Below are 18903 nucleotides of genomic sequence, written 5' to 3' on the forward strand. Positions count from 1 at the left end.
TTTGAAAGACAAAGAATGATATTAATTTTAAAATAAATATATTATTTTAAACTAAACATGCCTGTGCCATGGGTCTAAAGTAAGATATCCACAGCAATATGCTCCTAAAAGAAGCAGTGTTAACCATGTAATAGAAAAAAGTACTATATGTTAATATATTCATGTTTTTCACTTACCATAGTTTGCATGAGAGATGATATCCATCCATAAGATTTGCTTCATGTAAGCAGACTGTGGTTATTAAATTATCAAATAATTGAATAGTTATGACTATGTTAGGACTAGTTGTGACCAAGTAGACTGAGCTAACCCATACGGACATCAAAAACAAACACAACAGAACAAAACAATGCTATAAGATGCTGAGCAGTCAATGCTGAATGGCATTGAAAGCAGTTGCAAATATCTTCAAAGAGAAAATAGATGCAACTATGAAATTTCATTGAGAGCTACTAAAAAAAAAATAAAAAATAAAAAAAACACTTTGCAAAATACATCTCCATCTTAAAATTAGATCCTAACATTGAATGATATTAACAATAATGATAATAATAAAACATTACATTCAAGATATATGATAGAAATGTACAATATGCTATATAAAATATAAATATGGATTTTTAATAAAAATCAAACACACATACACTATTCATATATTCCACAACTTGAACTTATGCGACTATGATATTTAAGCAAGAGCACAATTCAAATACAAATGCATTCACACATACATATATGTAATATCTATCTATCTATATACATACATAACACACACACACACACACACACACATACATACAAAGTGCACTGCACACTTGATGATTGCACAGCAACAAAGTACTCAATTCACCAAGAGTAAAATATCATTATATGAATACAGAGCTACCGAATATGTGCTACTTCAAGTTTCATGCTTGAAAAATGCAATATTAGGAGAGGCTTGTTTTGTGTACATTTGCACGATTTGGCAATTGTTCAGCCCCATATCACTTGACTATGCTGTGAGGAAATACAAGAAAAAATAAAAAGATAAAAGCATTAAGAAATGTTCCCTTAAAACATTTCTTAACATTTTTTTCCATGATGCTTATCAGCACACATTACAAAGTGGCTCAAGAGCTGAAAGTTTTGCACATTGGTAAATATGTTTGATAAGTGCCAATACACAAAGCTCTCAGTCTCTGAGTTAGTTTGTTATTTCTGTTGATTAAAATATCTATCTATCTACTGCACATATCTCTCTCTCTCCTTCTCTCTCAGGTCAAAGCCTGGCTAGAGAGGGTTGCTGCGGGAAAGGTCATATGAGTAGCAGCAGGATTTGGTTCCTTGTCATAAATGCAGAAAGAATCAGAAGTGGTTGTAGGAGAATTTCTATGACTTCACCAGTTCCAATTTCTGGCCTTCTAGTTACCCCAATTATAATCTCATGGGTTACTATATGTGGAGTGCAGTTGAAAAAGATACCCACTGTTCTATCTGCAATACTAAGGGCGAGATCAAGGAGGTATTTGAAGATCTTCTCAGGGACACAGTGAGGAATGCATGGAAGCTGAGGGTGGCTACTTTTAGTAAATTGTTATCTCCCAGCCACAATCTAGCTAATATTTTCTGATATCTTAAAATACTTTATCTTTGGATGGGATATTGTTTTCTGTTCCTTTTATGTAAACTGTCAAATTTAACCAAAATACCCGCTCTGTGTGTGTGTGTGTGTGTGTGTGTGTGTGTGAGTGTGTGTGTGGTAGTAGTGGTGGTGGTGGTGGGCATGTTGACATGCCAATATTGCAGTTATTGCACCAGCCTTTGATGAATGAAGGAGTTTGATAACGCAACCCTTATTTGTTTCCTGTTGTAATACAGTAGCATCTGAAATCTCAGATAGTGGAGTGTCCAGGTGTATCTTGAAGGCAACCACATTCACTCCATGTAAATCTCAATGTTTTCAGTAGGATATTGAAGAGGGTCGCTTCAATACCCTAGTGGTGGAGTTTATTTTGGACAACCTTTGTTATGAAAACCAGGGGAATCGACAGGTATCCAGTAGTGTGGATGGACATGCATGCATGCATACATACATGTGTGAAGATATGGCTAGTGAACGTATGGTATGTTTACATTTCATTTAAATAGGATATGAAAGAAATAAGTAATCTTTATTTTGAGATCTTTGAAGTAAGTAGCAGCAGGTCAACAGGGGTAATATGAGCAACATACTGTTCTGCAGGGTTAGAAGCAAGATAAACATTTGGTATGAAGATTTATGGCCTGAGAGATACATGAAGGGAAATGGTACTGCAAGATCTGAAAATTCCTTTAGCCATTTGGCAATCATTTGCATTCAGTTGTCTTGACATTATTTTGACTCAGGGCATATTAAGAAGAATAACAAAGTGAATTTGATGATCACTTGGCTGTTTCTTGGAATATAGAAAATCTTGTATTGGTCTAGCATCTGCCTATAGCAGCATCTAGGTCATTGTCAAATTTGGCAGATGAGCTATCATATTACATACACATACACACACATTTATTAGGGGATGAATTATTTCATTTCTGAAAATAGTAGAGTATGACAATGATCTTACATTCTACCAGAAAATAATAAAAGATCTGAAAGTCAGCACATTATAATATTTATTAATTAAAACTTTTCTTCTTAGTGAATAGATTTCTGATAGTTCATTTGATAATTTTTATATTTCCTAATAACATTTGATAGAGAAATATTTCTAGACTCAAAGATGACAGTCTCCACCAGAAAAGTATTCAACTAATCTGAACAAGTGAAACACCATAAATCTTAAAGTTAAAAAATGATAAATAAATAATCAATATTTAATTAGTTTCTAAGGTGGTGGGCTGGCAGAATAAATAGCACACCAAGCAAAATGCATAGCTGCATTTTGTCCATCTTTATGTTCTGAGTTCAAATTCTGCCAAAGTTGACTTTGCCTTTTGTCCTTTTGAGGTTGATAAAATAAGTACTAGTTGAACATCGGGATCAATGTAATTGACTTAATCCCTCCCCCAAATTGTTGGCTTTGTGCCAAAAATTTGAAACCAATATTTAATTAGTTTCAAGTTATGATAAGAGAAATGTAAGAGTTGGAAAGTAATGGTGGTTAGATAAATTTGTAGATAAGCTGAGATATTATCGAGGAGATATTTTATCTAAAATTAGACAAATATTAATACTGAAATATGAACCTAGCATATACTGGCACTAGCTTAAAAACCATTATTAAGATATGAGGTGACTATTTAGCTGCTATTTTTAATACAGGCATAGTACTGTTATTATAAAGGTCGCTTTGCAACCATGTGGTTCTGGGTTCAAGCCTTCAGTATGGCAATTTAGTGTCTTCTGCTCTAACCTTGGGTTCATTGATGGAAAGTGTATTGAATTCCATCATTATCATGACTCCAGCCGTGTTTACCATTCACTGATTCACTTCTATTCCTTTCTATCACTCTTCTTTCACACTCTCACAAAACTTCCCACACATCCATTCCCAGTTCTCTGTCCCTATTCTCCATTTATCCATCTCCTTGTACTTTGAGGGTATGCTCAGACACCTCATCTCCACCATCATTTCTCCATTTTCTGTTAAAGTAGTTATGTATCACCTCCACAACAAGACATGCATTCCCGTCCCTCTATCATGCTTTATTGTTGCTCCATCAACACCTGGCACAATGCCACCTTCTTCAATACTGCACTCCACTCAGTCAAGGGGTTTTTGCCTCGCAAATTATTTAGAGATCCCACAAGAACTAGCACCACAAAAAGAACACCAAATACACTATAAAGTGGTTGGTGTTAGGAAGGACATCCAACCACAGAAACATGACAAAGCAGACATTGGAGTTTGGCTCAGTCCTCTAGCTACTGTTGAACCATCCAACCTATGCCAGAATGGAATATGGCCATTAAATGATGATGGCACACATTATCATCATTACCCTTTTATAATCTACTTTTCCATGTTGGCATGGGTTAAATGAACATTGAGGAGGCAAGTTTTCAATGATTGGATGCTCTTCCTTTTTCTCAAGAAATATTTCCCCAACTCCTTTGAACATGGCAGATTGTAACCAATGGCACCATTTGTGTAGGTAGTTTGTATAAGCAATGACATTACTTCTATAGGCTGTAACCTTGTTCTTAATTAGTGGGCAAACAATGTTAAGACAAGGGGGAGACACAAGCACACACACATACACCATACACACACACACACACGTGCATGACAGGCCTCTTACTATTTTGTTTACCAGTTAGTTCTACACTCAAGGCAATATCACCCTGAGACCATACAAGGAGAAACCTGCCCATGGTACTACACCATAGGAACAAACCTAAAACCATGTTGTTACAAAGCAAAACTTCATATCTTTACTACCAAGCCTCTGTATGTGTTTATGTCTTCTTGTCAAGTATGTTTGTTGTGTCCGTCTCTGTTCTGTAACTTAGAAGTTTGAGAAATAGATACTGATAACATATCGGGTTGAGTAAAAAGTAAGCAATGTTTTGAACCATGAACAATTTGTACTGGATTTTTGCAGGGTTTTTAATTTTTTTAAAACATTTTTTTGTAATTGAATGATAATACAGACATAGACTTGCCCAAATGCATCAATAAATTAAAATTTATATTTTTTTCACTGCTGTTACAATCATCTGAAATGGAACTGTCAACGAGCGATATTCGAGCAATTTTGTTATTTAGCTTTAAAAAAGGACATAAAGCAGCTGAAACTGTTTACGATATCAACAAAATATCTGGTGAGGAAATGACCAGTGAGTGGTTAGCTCAGAAATGGTTTAAATGATTTCGCAGTGGAGACCTGAGCCTTGAAGATCATGGGCATAGTGGACAATCATCTGTCATCGATGACGATCAGTTAAAGACCATCATTGAGAAAGATCCACATAAAACCACTCGAGAACTGTCAAAAGAACTCCAAGTTAGTCAGAAAACTGTCTGCAATCATTTGCATGTGATCGAAAAATCTAAAAAGCTCGACAAATGGGTACCACATGATTTGAATAAAAATCAGAAAATACACAGATACAAAATTTTCTTGTCACTTCTCCGTAACCAGAACAATCCATTTCTCAACTGTATTTTAACCTGCGATGAAAAGTGGATTCTGCACAATAATAAAAAACAGTCTTCACAGTGGTTGGACCAAAATGAAGCACCAAAAACCTTCTCTAAACCCAAGCTCTTCAAAAAGAAGGTTAAGGTGACTGTATGGTGATGTACTGATGGACTCATCCACTATAACTTCTTAAAACCTGGAAAAACCATTACTGCAGAAACATATTGAAATTGCCAAAATGAACAAAAAACTGTTATTCCTCAGTCCCAGACTGGTCAACAGAAGAGGGCCAGTCATTCTTCAAAACAATGCTTGACCACACATTTCATTAATGATGCTCCAGAAGTTGAGGGAACTTGGCTACGAAGTTGTTCCCCACCCAGCTTATTCCCCAAACCTTTCTTCTACCAACTACCACTTTTTCAAGCACCTTGATGGTTTCCTGCAAGAAAAGGAGTTTAAAAAACCAAACCGATGCTGAAAGTGTGTTCAAAGTGTTCATCAGCTCCAGAACTCCAGACTTTTTTGTTATTGGAATAAACAAACTTTATTTTATTGGCAAAAATGTGTTGCATTGTTGAAATATAGTGATGAATTTCATGTTTCAAAGCATTGCTTACTTTTTACTCAGCCTAATAGATATCAGACTTATATTTATTTTAATTAACTTACATATTGTATAAGTTACTTAGAGAGAGGTAGGGGCAGACAGACACAATAAGAACTGGTTGGTGTTGAGTGGATAGGCTGGAAGTGATTGGAAATCCAAAAAGCTCGACAAATGGGTACCACATGATTTAACTAATTGCTTCTCAGTGGAAATTTGGTTACATAGATATATTTATATATTCATCCATACATCCATACACCAACATATAGTTTACTGCATTATAATACTTTGTGTAGTCATGATGAACATTTATATTGCCACTGCTCTGTTTACCAAGATACCAATGCTATATTATTTTTAGGTTCAGAAAATGATACTTAAAAGTCCAGGGCAAAAAAAAAAAAATAAAAAAGGCTTCACTTTCTTTTCAGTCTAGATATAGATATTATCTATTAACTGCTTATGGTTTGTTCCCAAATTTGTTGGAACCATAATGTTCCATACATTACTTCCCATCACTTTTACTGACAAGTACTGGGTAAAGCTTGAAGTGGTTGCTGGCATCACAGGGCAACAGATCAGTCAAGTAACTTCTTTTTCACATTCATTTGTCATTGGACTGTGATTAAAAACCTTCAAAGTTTTTAATCAAACAAATCAACTCCAGTTCTTATGTGTTTTGTAAGACTAGTACATAGTCTATCGGTCTCTTTTGTTGAACTGCTAAATTATAGGAATGTAAACAGACCAACACTGGTTGTCAAGTAATGGGATGGGGAGACAAACATAGATACAAAGCCAATCTATCTATCTGTCTGTCTGTCTCTCTCTCTCTGTCATATGGGACAAGGTGGTGAAGTATGATCTTTAGATGTTGGATCTCACAGAGGTGATGACAAATGATCGACACCTTTGACGGTTTGCTGTGCTTGAGAAGACTCATCAGTCGAAATTGTAGTTGTAGACAGTGCCAGTAACACATAAAAGCACCTGTGATGGTGACTCCCAAAAGGCACTTGTGCCGGTGACATGTAAAAAGCACCCACTACAAGTTTGGAGTGGTTGGCGTTAGAAGGGCATCCAGCTGTAGAAACCAAGACAAAATCAGACTGGAGCTTGGCACAGCTCTCCAGTTTACCAGTTCCAGTCAAACCATCTAACTCATGCCTGCTGGGAAAACAGACGCTAAATGATGATGATGATATATATGTGTATGGCCTAGCTCAATCAGTAGAAAAGGTGTGGGTAGTAACTCCATAAGATGTACCTGGTGTAAGCTATGGACACATAAGAAGTGCAGAAATATCAGAGGGAGGTTAACAGGGAAAATAGTCTTTGTGTGTGGGAGGTGCATCAAATACCAGGGAAGAAAACTAGAAAGCTGAGAGCTGCTGTTACCTTGGTAACCAAGTCAGTAGCAGAGGTGGATGCTCTGAGAGCATAGTTGCTAGAATAAGAATAGGCTGGGCAAAGTTCAGAGAGCTCCTACCTCTGTTGGTAACAAAGGGCCTCTCCCTCAGAATGAAAGGCAGATTGTATGATGCCTGTGTGTGAACAACTATGCTACATAGCAGTGAAACATTGGCTGTGACCATTGAGGACATGCACAAGGTTGAAAGAAATGAAGCTAGTCTGCTTTGCTGGATGTGCAATGTCAGTGTGCATGTACAACAAAGTGTAAACATATTGAGAGAAAAGTTGGGCATAAGAGGCATCAGATGCGGTGTGCAAGAGACACAACTGCGCTGCTGTGGTCATGTGATGAGGACAGCTGTGTGAAGAAGTGCTGATCTCTAACTGTGGAGGGAACCTGTGGAAGAGGTAGATCCAGCAAGACATGGGACAAGGTGGTGAAGTATGATTTTCAAACATTGGGCCCCATGGAGACAATGACAAGTGACTGAGACTGTTGGCTATATGCCATGCTTGAGAAGACCCATCAAGCTAAGTGAAAACGCAGCCATAGCTGATGCCAGAGTCATGTAAAAAGCACCCTTCAAACATTGGGCGATATGCTGCGCTTGAAAAGACCCATCAAGCCAAGTGGAATTGTAGTTATAGCTGATACCAGTGCCATGAAACTGGCACCTATGCCAGTGGCATGTAAAAAGCACCCATCAAACTTTGGGTCACACAGAGGCAGTAACAAGTGACCGAGACCTTTGGCAATATACTGTGCTTGATAAGATCTGTTAAGCCAAGTGAGATCATAGTCATGGCTGATGCTGGCATTTTGTAACTGACAGCCATGCCAGTGGCACATAAAAAGCACCCATTACACTCTTGGAGTGGCTGGTGTTAGGAAGGGTGTCCAGCTGTAGAAACCAAGCCAAATCAGACTGAAACCTGGTGCAGCTCTCCAGCCTACCAGTTTTCAGTCAAACCGTCCAACCCGTGTCAGTATGGAAAACAAACATTAAATGATGATGATGATGATAGGCCCCACACAGTTTCTATCTACCAAATCAACTCACAAGGCATTTGCTGTCCCAGGGCTATAGTAGAAAACACTTGCTCAAGGTTCTATGCAATGGGACTGAACTGAAAACCATGTACATTATTTACATTTGATGGATATTTGTCCTCATGTTGTTTGTTGTTGACACAACATTTTGACTGATAATGTAAATAATTCCTCGTCTCTTAAATATAGAACTGAAAACCATGTGATTGCAAACTGAGCTTCTTAATCACATAGCAATGCCTGTAGGCACAAAGAATTTAATACCTTCGTGAATTATATATATATATATATATATATATATATATATATATATATATATATATATAGATTACTTTATTTTTTCTGTCTCCGATGAAGGTAAGTACTGGATCTTCCCAGAAACAGCTGTAAGACTCTATCCATAAAATTCTTCAACCTTACCTTTGCTCTCTTTATCTTTTTGTTTTTATATATTTACATATACACACGCTAATACACGACTTATAATACCCAATCCTGTTCATACAACAACTGGGGCAAACTAATCGGTATACACCACTTACTCGGTATTACCTGTATCCTCCTGGGTGTGGTTAAATCCAATACACTCCTCAACCTTATATATATATATATATATATATATATATATATATATATATATATATATATATACACACACACAGAAGTAAGGAATGTGTATATTTCAGTATCAATTGATTTTTCCCTCTGTATGAAAAACCACACTTTGAGCTCATCAGCTGAAAATAACACTTTAACATCTATTTCTGAAATATTCATCACTTTACCTCATTTTCATTCTTTACTTTAAATGCCCCCATGACATTCAAAACAAGACTATTGTGAGCCAGTATAAATTTAAATTAAATAAGTATTATTACCATTATTATTAATAATAATAATAATAATAATAATAATAAGGTGGCTAGCAAGTTTACACCTTTACAGGTAAAAGATAAACTAAATTCAGATTCAATAGGGTATTTAAATACCAGTGAATCTGAATTTAGTCTATATCTTATCTGTAAAGGTGTAAACTTGGTAGCCACCTTGTTATTATCATTATTATCATTAATAACAGTAATAATACTAATTTAATTTAAATTTATATTGGCTCACGATAGTTTTGTTTTGAATGTCATGGGAACGTTTAAAGTAAAGAACACACATGAGGTAATGTAATGAATATTTCAGAAATAGATGTTAAAGTGTCATTTTCAGCTGATGCGCTCAAAGTATGGTTTTTCATACAGAGGGCAAAATCAATTGATACTACATAATTATATATATATATATATATATATGTATATATATATATATATATATATATATGCCTTTTTATTGATCAACATAAGGCTGACCAATATAGAGGATGTTCTTCTGTTGAGAGAGACCTCATCCATTGTATAATGTAGTTGTTTCTATTTTATTAATTTCTGGGGTTGATTAAGAGATATTGAAGAGGAGGCAGAGACACAATTGTAATTTTTTTGAAATTACAGAGGAATCAATATGATAAAGGAATCAATGATAAAGGTTTCCATATCAGAGCAGAGTCAAAGTGGAAGTAAAATTAGTTGATAAGTGGTTGAGATTGACGTAGCTATCTCTAACATCATCAAGATCTTATATTTCTTGAGACGAAGAAATGCAACCAAGACAAATAGTTTTGTTGGGTTTAGTGACAGGTTACAATTTTTCATCCATTTATTGATATTGTTTATAATGGCTGGTAAATCTTAATATGCTATATGTTGGTAATGTTTAGCTTCATATAAACACTTTAGTTAAAATATTCCAGCCTTGACTATCCCATGTTTTCCCCAGACACATGCAGCTAGGACCATGCTATCAAATAAGTCCTTTGCAAAGCCAAGGATTACAGTCTCAGATAGATGACGGTGCCAGTAATATGACCCTGTAAAGTGTTCTACAAAAATGCCATGAAATGATTTTGTGTTTGATAATCTATTTATCAACACCTTTTATACAAGAAGTGAAAAGCTGTAGAGAAACAAGTTAAGAGGTCCAGACTGCAAATTCTCCAAAAGAATCAACACAAACCAAAGTATGAAATATTGCAGATAAATCTGATAGCAGAAGATATCAATGAAGGTTGTGGGAAAATTCTGTAATTATTATTGTAAAGTATGGGGAACAAAGTGAGTTGCATTGACTCTAGTTTTCCCTTAGAATACAGGTATTCTGTTGAAGTCTTTTCACATTTCAATCCAATTTTTATGATTTTCCCATCCTTCAGACCTAAAAAAATTCTTTGTCTATTTATTTTGATGTTTTTGTGTGTTTATGTGTAAATTGTTTTGCATGTAAAATACATGTTCCAGACCTTAAAATATAAATATCAATAAGCAAATAAATCTATTTTGTTCCAGCACATCTTAAATATTATTCAATTGATGTGGACTTTTATTTTCAAAATATTTAACCAGAACAGTGGTTTAAATAATTAATAATTATGGTATTGTAGTTTACCAAGCCTTTACTTTGGAATGGTAAATGCAGTAAATACTTTTTCGGGTGATACTTAAATACATTTAATGAAACATTATAAACTCTGATCAAATTACTTTTTCTTTTGTTTTTTTGTTTTTTTGAAAAAGAGAAAGAATTTAAAATGAAGATTAGAACAAGAAAGCAGTGAGTTATTAAGCGAATATGAAAACCAATGTTCTAGAAACAGCAATGTGATAAGAGATAAACCATGCAAATGGAAAAAGTTTTTTAATTTCATGGTAATTAATTGCAAAATGATAAAGAAGACAATTAATAAAATATTTATAGTGGCATTAGTTGCTAATAAATAAACATAGATAATTCTAATTTGTTACACACAGGTTTTGAACAATTATCGTAAAACAGAGACAGTGAAATATAGGTATAAAAAGTTATCTGTAATCTCCAATTAGATAATATGAACTATAAATAGTTTATATTAATTCATTCTTTCAAAAGTATAATTCTACAATACTAAGGGGAGTAATCTAAAACAATTGCAATACAAATTTACATTTTATGAACACTGCATGGTTTTCTAAAAATTGATTAATGAAATGCCTCACAGCTTTTATAGCTTAAACCCTAAACCTGCATAGATTTTTAAAGGTAAAGAGAAGAATACAATAATATAAAACTGCTCATTAAATCAATAGGGACATGCAATTTTATCATTTCAAAATTAGGAACATGGAAACACACACATCACATACATATGTGTGTGTGCGTGTGTGTGTGCCCATACAAGTCTACCAACTGAACTTACAAAGTTACAAGAACACAATCATATTGTAATTTCTTCTAGAATCAAGCAGAATATAAAGCATGTTCATAAAATAATTTGTTTCCTTATTCTCCATAATTTAGGCTAAAATATATGGATTCCAGGTTTCTGAAAATGGAAACTAATCTAATCTAGGATTAAATGAGAGTTAATAAAGCAGTTATATCATCCAAGTTTATAAACTTATTTACATAAATTCTGCTCAGGTAATTTCTACATATTCTTACAAGACATTCTAAGTGCTGAAATATGACATCAAGATTCTCAAATTAAAAAGAATCACACAGGTAGAGGAGCTACAAATGAGTCTTTTAATTCCTTTGGTGTGATAATAATGAGAGGAAATTTATTGCCTACAATCATGTTGTGTACTAGAAACACTATTCAACCTTAAAAGATTAGTTTTAAACCTGTGAATATTTACAGAGATGTTGTTGGAATATATGATAGTATAATTCAACTAAAATTTAAGAAGAATAGCACAGAGAAATTTGCCAAAGAAAATAAATTGGGAAGTGAAATTGCAACTTGATTTAAGACAGCTACATACAACCATCATGCAACACCTAATCCATCTAATGATGTTGATGAGAAGATGTTATTATTATTCTTATTATATGTTTTTGACTTTTGCTTTGTATTTGTACAAGTTGGCTCCAAGTCTCACCCAGAGACCTCAAGAGACAACAAGTTAGAAGTTCATGCTAGTGTTATACCTAGGGTGTCATATATTTGGTTTTGACCATATTATTGTTCTAGAGAATGTTTAAGAAAACATAAGAAAATTATGAGTTTGTTTTAAAATTTGAGATTACATAGACAGTATTTTACATAGGATATGGGCAATTCCCATGAGCACTATCTTTTGAATTTCTGCCATTTTAGGGTTTCCTAATATCTGGGCTAGGTAGCAATCAGCCCCTTTTGTTATCATCCCTAGGGCACCTATGACAACAGTTCCGCATTTTGCCAATTTCTATTTCAAGATCTTTATACTTGCTCAGTTTTTGGCAGGTCTTGACAGATATATTTATATCAATTGGGACAGTCATATCAATGAGGAGGCATGGTTTTTGTCTAAAGTCTTTCAATATAAAGTCTAGCCTATTCGCATCTATCTTTCTGTCAGTTTGCATGGTGAATTTCCAGAGGAGTGAGATGTGATCATTTTCAAGCACTGGAGATGGTTTGTGTTCCCACCAGTTTTTATCATGGGGTAGGTCCAGGTTTTTGCAAATTACCTAGTCAATATATTGTGCTGCTCTATCATGCCTGTTGAGATACTCGGTAGACACAAGAAGACTGCACATGGAGACAACATGATCAATGGTTTCCTTTTGTTGTTGACATACACGACATGTTGGGCAGCTGCTGTTGTTTAATATGTTGGCCTGGTAGTTTCTTGTAGGTAGGCATTGATCTTGGGCTGCTATGTTAAACCCTTCTGTTTCTGATTTTAAGCCAGAAGCCACTAACCATTGATGGGTAACGGTTTTGTCAACATCGGCACTATTAGCTCTCTTTGGGTATTTGCCATTGAGAGGTTCTTCTTGCCATTTATCAGTAGGAATATCTAAGGCAACCGTTTTAGCATGGGTTTTCATATGCTTAGCTTTTTCTGTGCTTGTTTTTAGTACATCTAATTCTGGAATTTGTTGTATTTGGAATTTACTTAGATATTCCTTTGCCTGTTTTGTTACTGAGTATTATGCATTCATGTTTTCATGTTTTGAGACAAGTTTTAACATCCAGTCCTCAGAGTTTTTCAGGCAGGTGTTTAGGTCAATTGTGGCAATCTTCATTGTTAATTCTAGTTCTAAAAATCCACAGCCACCCTCTTTTCATGACAGATAAAGTCGTTCTATATCTGCTTTAGGTTGGTGCATTCTATGTATTGTCAACAATTTTCATATTTTTCTGTCAAAATTACATATTTCAGTAATTGACCCATTAATGATATTGAAACTGTAAGTCACAACTAGTATGGCTAAAGTATTGATTGCTTCGATCCTGTTTTTTGCATTCAGCTCTGTCTTGAATATTGCTTTTACCCTACGATAACATTCTCTTCTGATCCTTTCCTTCATCACTGAATGTTTGATTCCGTCCCCTTCAAATACCCCTTGGCACTTGTAGCTTTCCACTGATTCTAATTGCTTTATGACATTCTGCTGGTCAAGATTAACATTGGATGTTACTGACATTTTTACTTTGATAAAGGTAGCTTTTGTACATTTATCGAGGCCAAATTGCATCCTAATGTCATAACTGAATTGTTTAACAATTGCTAGTAAGCCTTGTAGTTGTTGATCATTTTTTTTGCAAAAAACTTTAAATCATCCATGTAAACGAGATGATTTATATTTTTATTGAACATTTTATAAACATATTGTGCATCATTGAGCAATTATTATCATTATTATTGTCATCATTATTATTATTATTATCATCATCATTATCATCATCATCAAGAATTCAATTTTGACACAATTCAGTATATAGAAACATCAAAGACTATATATAAAAATCAGAGATCCAAATATATTTCTTGCAGATATTTGCATTGCATTTATATTATGATGCAAAACAAACAAGAATATCTTGGTTTCATTTGTGTTTAATATCAGTTGGATGCAAACCAATGTAGAACATGATCCGAATAAGGTAGCAAAAATCCTAACTACTTGTAAAGAAAGTAGTTCATGTTTAGAGCAATGAATTAAATACACTAATTTACCAGAATATTAACAGAAAAATATTAGAAAAAGACAAAAGTTTATCATCTACCAAGCCCAAGAATTCGGACAGGATTAAATAGAAATATGAAAACATGTTAAGAAGAAAAGAAATTGAAGAATCAAAAACATAATTATTCTGTATTAATAACTCCTTTCTTATTATCTGTACTAATTATTCCTTATTAATTATGATGTACCAATCAGAATTGTACAGAGTATTTTAGAGATACAATTCTAATTTGAAATATTAACATCAAGAACTACAGATGGCTGACATAGAGGACAAATAACTGAAAGGTATATAGTTGTCATAAACACATTGCTGAACCAGTGCCATGACATATCAAGACACTGGTACAACAATGTTTCATGACAATGTTAAACTCTTAATGCCTAGAAAATTTATAATGGCTCTCCACACTTAAAAATTGGCAAAGTCTGGTTCTCAGTCATACACTTGCATTTGGGTCAACTTGTAGGATGGATCATGACAGAGGTGTCAACTACTCCAAATGGACTCAAAACAAAACCCCCATCAAAGAAATGTAAGCATGGGCATTCAATAAAAATGACAAGAACATATTCAAGAAAAGCTGAACCAAGCCAGATCATAAACTCAGTGAAGTAGGCACCTCACCCACCCATCATCATCAACAACAACAACAGAAATGTTTTAATATCTACACAAACACATCACCATTCATCTCAGTAAGCTATCATCACTAGAAAAAATCCCACAAAATAACTATATCAAATAAAAAACAATAAAGTAGCTGATTTTATCTACATTCTTTTACTCTTTTACTTGTTTCAGTCTTTTAACTGCGGCCATGCTGGAGCACCGCCTTTAGTCGAGCAAATCGACCCCAGGACTTATTCTTTAGAAGCCTAGTACTTATTCTATCGGTCTCTTTTGCCGAACCGCTAAGTTACGGGGACATAAACACACCAGCATCGGTTGTCAAGCGATGTTGGGGGGACAAACACAGACACACAAACACATACATACATACATATATATATATACATATATACGACGGGCTTCTTTCAGTTTCCGTCTACCAAATCCACTCACAAGGCTTTGGTCGGCCCGAGGCTATAGTAGAAGACACTTGCCCAAGATGCCACGCAGTGGGACTGAACCCGGGACCATGTGGTTGGTAAGCAAGCTACTTACCACACAGCCAAACATTAAGGTGAAAAGACTAAATCTCAAAGCCTTGGATTTATCTGGGAAAACCTGAATGTGTGTCTGTGTGTATGTAAAGGGTATATCTTATCTTTTACTTGTTTCAGTCATTTGACTGTGGCCATACTGGGACACCACCATGAAAGGTTTTAATTGAAGAAATCGACCTCAGGACTCCTATCTGTCTCTTTTGCTGAACTCTTAAGTTATGGGGACATAAACACACCAATACCAGTTGTCAAGTGGTGGTGGGGAGGTAAACACAGACACACATATACACACACACACACATAGATATATACATAAATATACATATATATATATATATATATATATATATATATATATATATATATATATATATATTTGGGTCAACCTGTAGGTTCTTTCAGTTTCCTTTTACCAAATCCACTCACAAGGCTTGGGTCGGCTCAAGGCTATAATAGAAGACACTTGCCCAAGGTGCCACACAATGAGACTGAACCCAGAACCATGTGGTTGAGAAGCAAACTTCTTACCACATAGCCACAATTCAAAGATAAGATTCTTAGAATCAAAATTCACCTTGTAAAGACAATGCACTACTTTCTGATGTCTTGAGAATGTTATTTTATATCTGTAAGCCTTATTCCTATAAATGAACACCCAGAAATACACACATTTTTTGTAATCTCTCAACATGTGATTATAATAGTCTCTAAATCTAGACACATAATCTTTGTGCTTGAAAAAAAACTTAAGTTGAACCAACAAATTTATGAGTAAAATAAATATTTTGAAAAATTCTTTAAAATGTTAAAAATTTCTAAAGCTTGTCTAAAATACCATTAGGAATTTTACAAGTGGACACAATGTAAATGTTTTTTAAAAGAAAACAATCATAGATTAAGAACAGTGAAAATAAAAATAAAATAGGATTAAGATTTTCGAAGGATGTGGTAATTCCTATGTTTTAAATAGAAAAGTTTTAATGCTATCATATATTTGTTGTAGATAATAAATATATATAAATTTTGAAAATAACCATTAATTATGGAATAGGGATTAAATGTCCTAAATAATATTTCACAATTCTGTTAACATCATTGTCAAATTGAGTGCCTAACCAACTGGAATTTACTGAAATAAACTTCACAATAATCATTAATACTAATAAATGTTTGTGTGTGAGAAAAAGGAATAGGAGGGAGGAAAACAAAACACAAAAACAATCTTGGATGCTTTATGTTAGAATATTATGAGAGTGCCGTAAGTGATTTAACTCATTTCTTGATTGAAAGAAAGGAAAAAAAAAATCAACATTTTGCTAATTCAATAATTAAATGCACAATAAAACTAAAAATAGGATACACTGGTTTTCAAAAAATGAAAAAAAAAAAAGATCATATCAAAATATAGGAAGTCTTAAGTGTAACAAGGGAATTTTTTCTAAAAACATTTTTGTGAGAAACATTTGTGGTAAAATGTTATAAAAAGTTAAGTAGCATGTTTACAGTGAATGAAGTTTGAGTAAAGTACTGGATAAGTGAATGGTAAAATATATAGAAAATATTATTTGCAATGAAGTTTTTAATATATGTCAACAAAAAGCGGATCATAATAAGTGATGTATGGAGAATGAAAGCAGCAAGGAGACACTTACATAACTTCTATTATGCTGAGGACTAGATGCTGCACTTCCCTTTTCCTTCAGTTTGTTAAATCGGGAGCTCACGGCACGGCGAGATTTCTTTTTATCAGACAAATTTAAATCATCCCACTGTTTAAGAAATGGGAAGAAAATAAGGACAGACTGAGGTTAGTGTTAGAAGAGGCAACAGAACAATTGCAAGATAATGGAGAATGCAGACAACAAATAGGTGTTATAAAAGCCATTAGATTTATGCAATGCTTAAGCAGGAGTCCCAAATTAAAACTTAAATGAAGAGAGTCCAACATGTCCAGGCTACAACACTAAGCCATATACTTAACCACTGTATGATGGAGTAATCAATACAGGTCTAAGCTAGGTGGAGGTATAGTATGCCTGGAACAGTAAATAAGGGCCATACCTATCTGTTTGATTAGAGTTAACCCAAGTCTACATAATAACAACTTATGTTAATGGTTTTTCATAAACAATTACAAATTCTGATAACTCTAACAAATAAATGCTTGGGAAATTTAGTATTTTTTTTTAAGTTTCAGCCTAGAGCTGCGGCCATGCTGATGCACCACCGTGTCTAATTTCACAAAATAATTTCTGTTTGGTATAACTTCAGTTCCTGTTAGTCATAGATCTGCCCAATCAGGGCTGACCTGGAGTTAAGCACCAGCAACAGGCTTTCAATAGGATCTTTATCTATTAGTTCATAATTGCTTTTAATTAATTAATTAATCCAAACTTCAGTACAAGAAATTACTAGAAATACTAATGTCTTGCATTTTTTATTTATTTATTTATTATTAAATACTTATCCATTTTGAAATTGTGATTTTTTATATTTAAAATATATCTAAGATGATAGATTGTTGAGATAAAATTACCGCTTAGGTGTATAAAAATAGAGTTTATAAGTATTTACAATTTTTTTCTTTTAATGTAACAGTGAGAAGGTAACAATCACCATTATGAGGAACCTCTGAAATTGTTGGGAAGAAAGAAGTTGTCAGCAGGTTGAAGACTTGAACTGAATATTTGTAACATGTGACAGTCATGGTGATGGTGGTGGTGTTAAGACAGATAACAGATTAAGCCTCCAACTCAATAACAAGAACAGTCCATGTGATGATCTTCTATACAGTTTCTATCAACTGAATTTCACTCATAAAGCTTGGGTCAACCCAAGACTATGATAAAAAACATTGGCCTAAGGTATTGTGCATGGAATAGAACTTGGAGATAGGCAGTTGTGAAATGGACTTTGTAACCATACAGCCCATTTAACAAAGGGTGATAATTAGAATTTATCTAAGGAAGATAAATTGGTTTTATCAGTAATATTGTTATATACTTAATAAATATTTATTAATGTCTTTTATAAAAATGTGCCTACTAATTATTAATCTTTGTTATATGAGAGAAAATTAAAACATTTTACACAAATGTTAATGTAATTAATACATCAATTTGAAGCAATGAAGATTTGTTAATGAGTATCAAGGGGTAAGACAGATACATGCTAGATAATGAAACGGATAAGAAAACACAAGACAATTAAATGTATTGTGAAATACAGTTATATAATTAAATAATGTAAGAACAATACATGCAATTATTCAATGAAATTAGTCAAATTTCAAAAATAAATATTCAGTAACACAAATGTTAATAAATATTAAAAAAAATATAAATTTTTCAAATAAATTCTACAATTAAGTACTGATCATTTCTAACATAGGGAAAAGACTACAAATTTAGAGACAGGGGTGGTACAATTAAATCAATCCCAGTGCTTGGTTGGTCATAATATTTTATCAATCCTAGAAAACCTTGGCTAAATTTGAATTCAATCTCACGGA

At 33.8% G+C, this 18903-nt stretch overlaps 1 protein-coding gene across 30 annotated transcripts in view; it reads right to left on the minus strand.

Annotated features, from left to right (window-relative positions):
• LOC106882425 (oxysterol-binding protein-related protein 6) overlaps positions 1-18903 on the minus strand; it is a 287012-nt gene that overhangs the window by 71888 nt on the left and 196221 nt on the right. For 17 of the 30 annotated variants that reach the window (XM_089358777.1, XM_089358776.1, XM_089358762.1 and 14 more), the window contains one exon: positions 17045-17161. The exons of the other annotated variants lie outside the window; for them this stretch is intronic. In XM_089358777.1, coding sequence (XP_089214903.1) covers positions 17045-17161 — 117 coding nt within the window. The remainder of the gene's footprint in view (positions 1-17044; positions 17162-18903) is intronic. 30 annotated transcript variants of the gene reach the window in all.

This window comes from Octopus bimaculoides, chromosome 10 (assembly GCF_046866305.1).
Source record: "Octopus bimaculoides isolate indiv1 chromosome 10, ASM4686630v1, whole genome shotgun sequence".
NCBI lineage: Eukaryota > Metazoa > Mollusca > Cephalopoda > Octopoda > Octopodidae > Octopus > Octopus bimaculoides.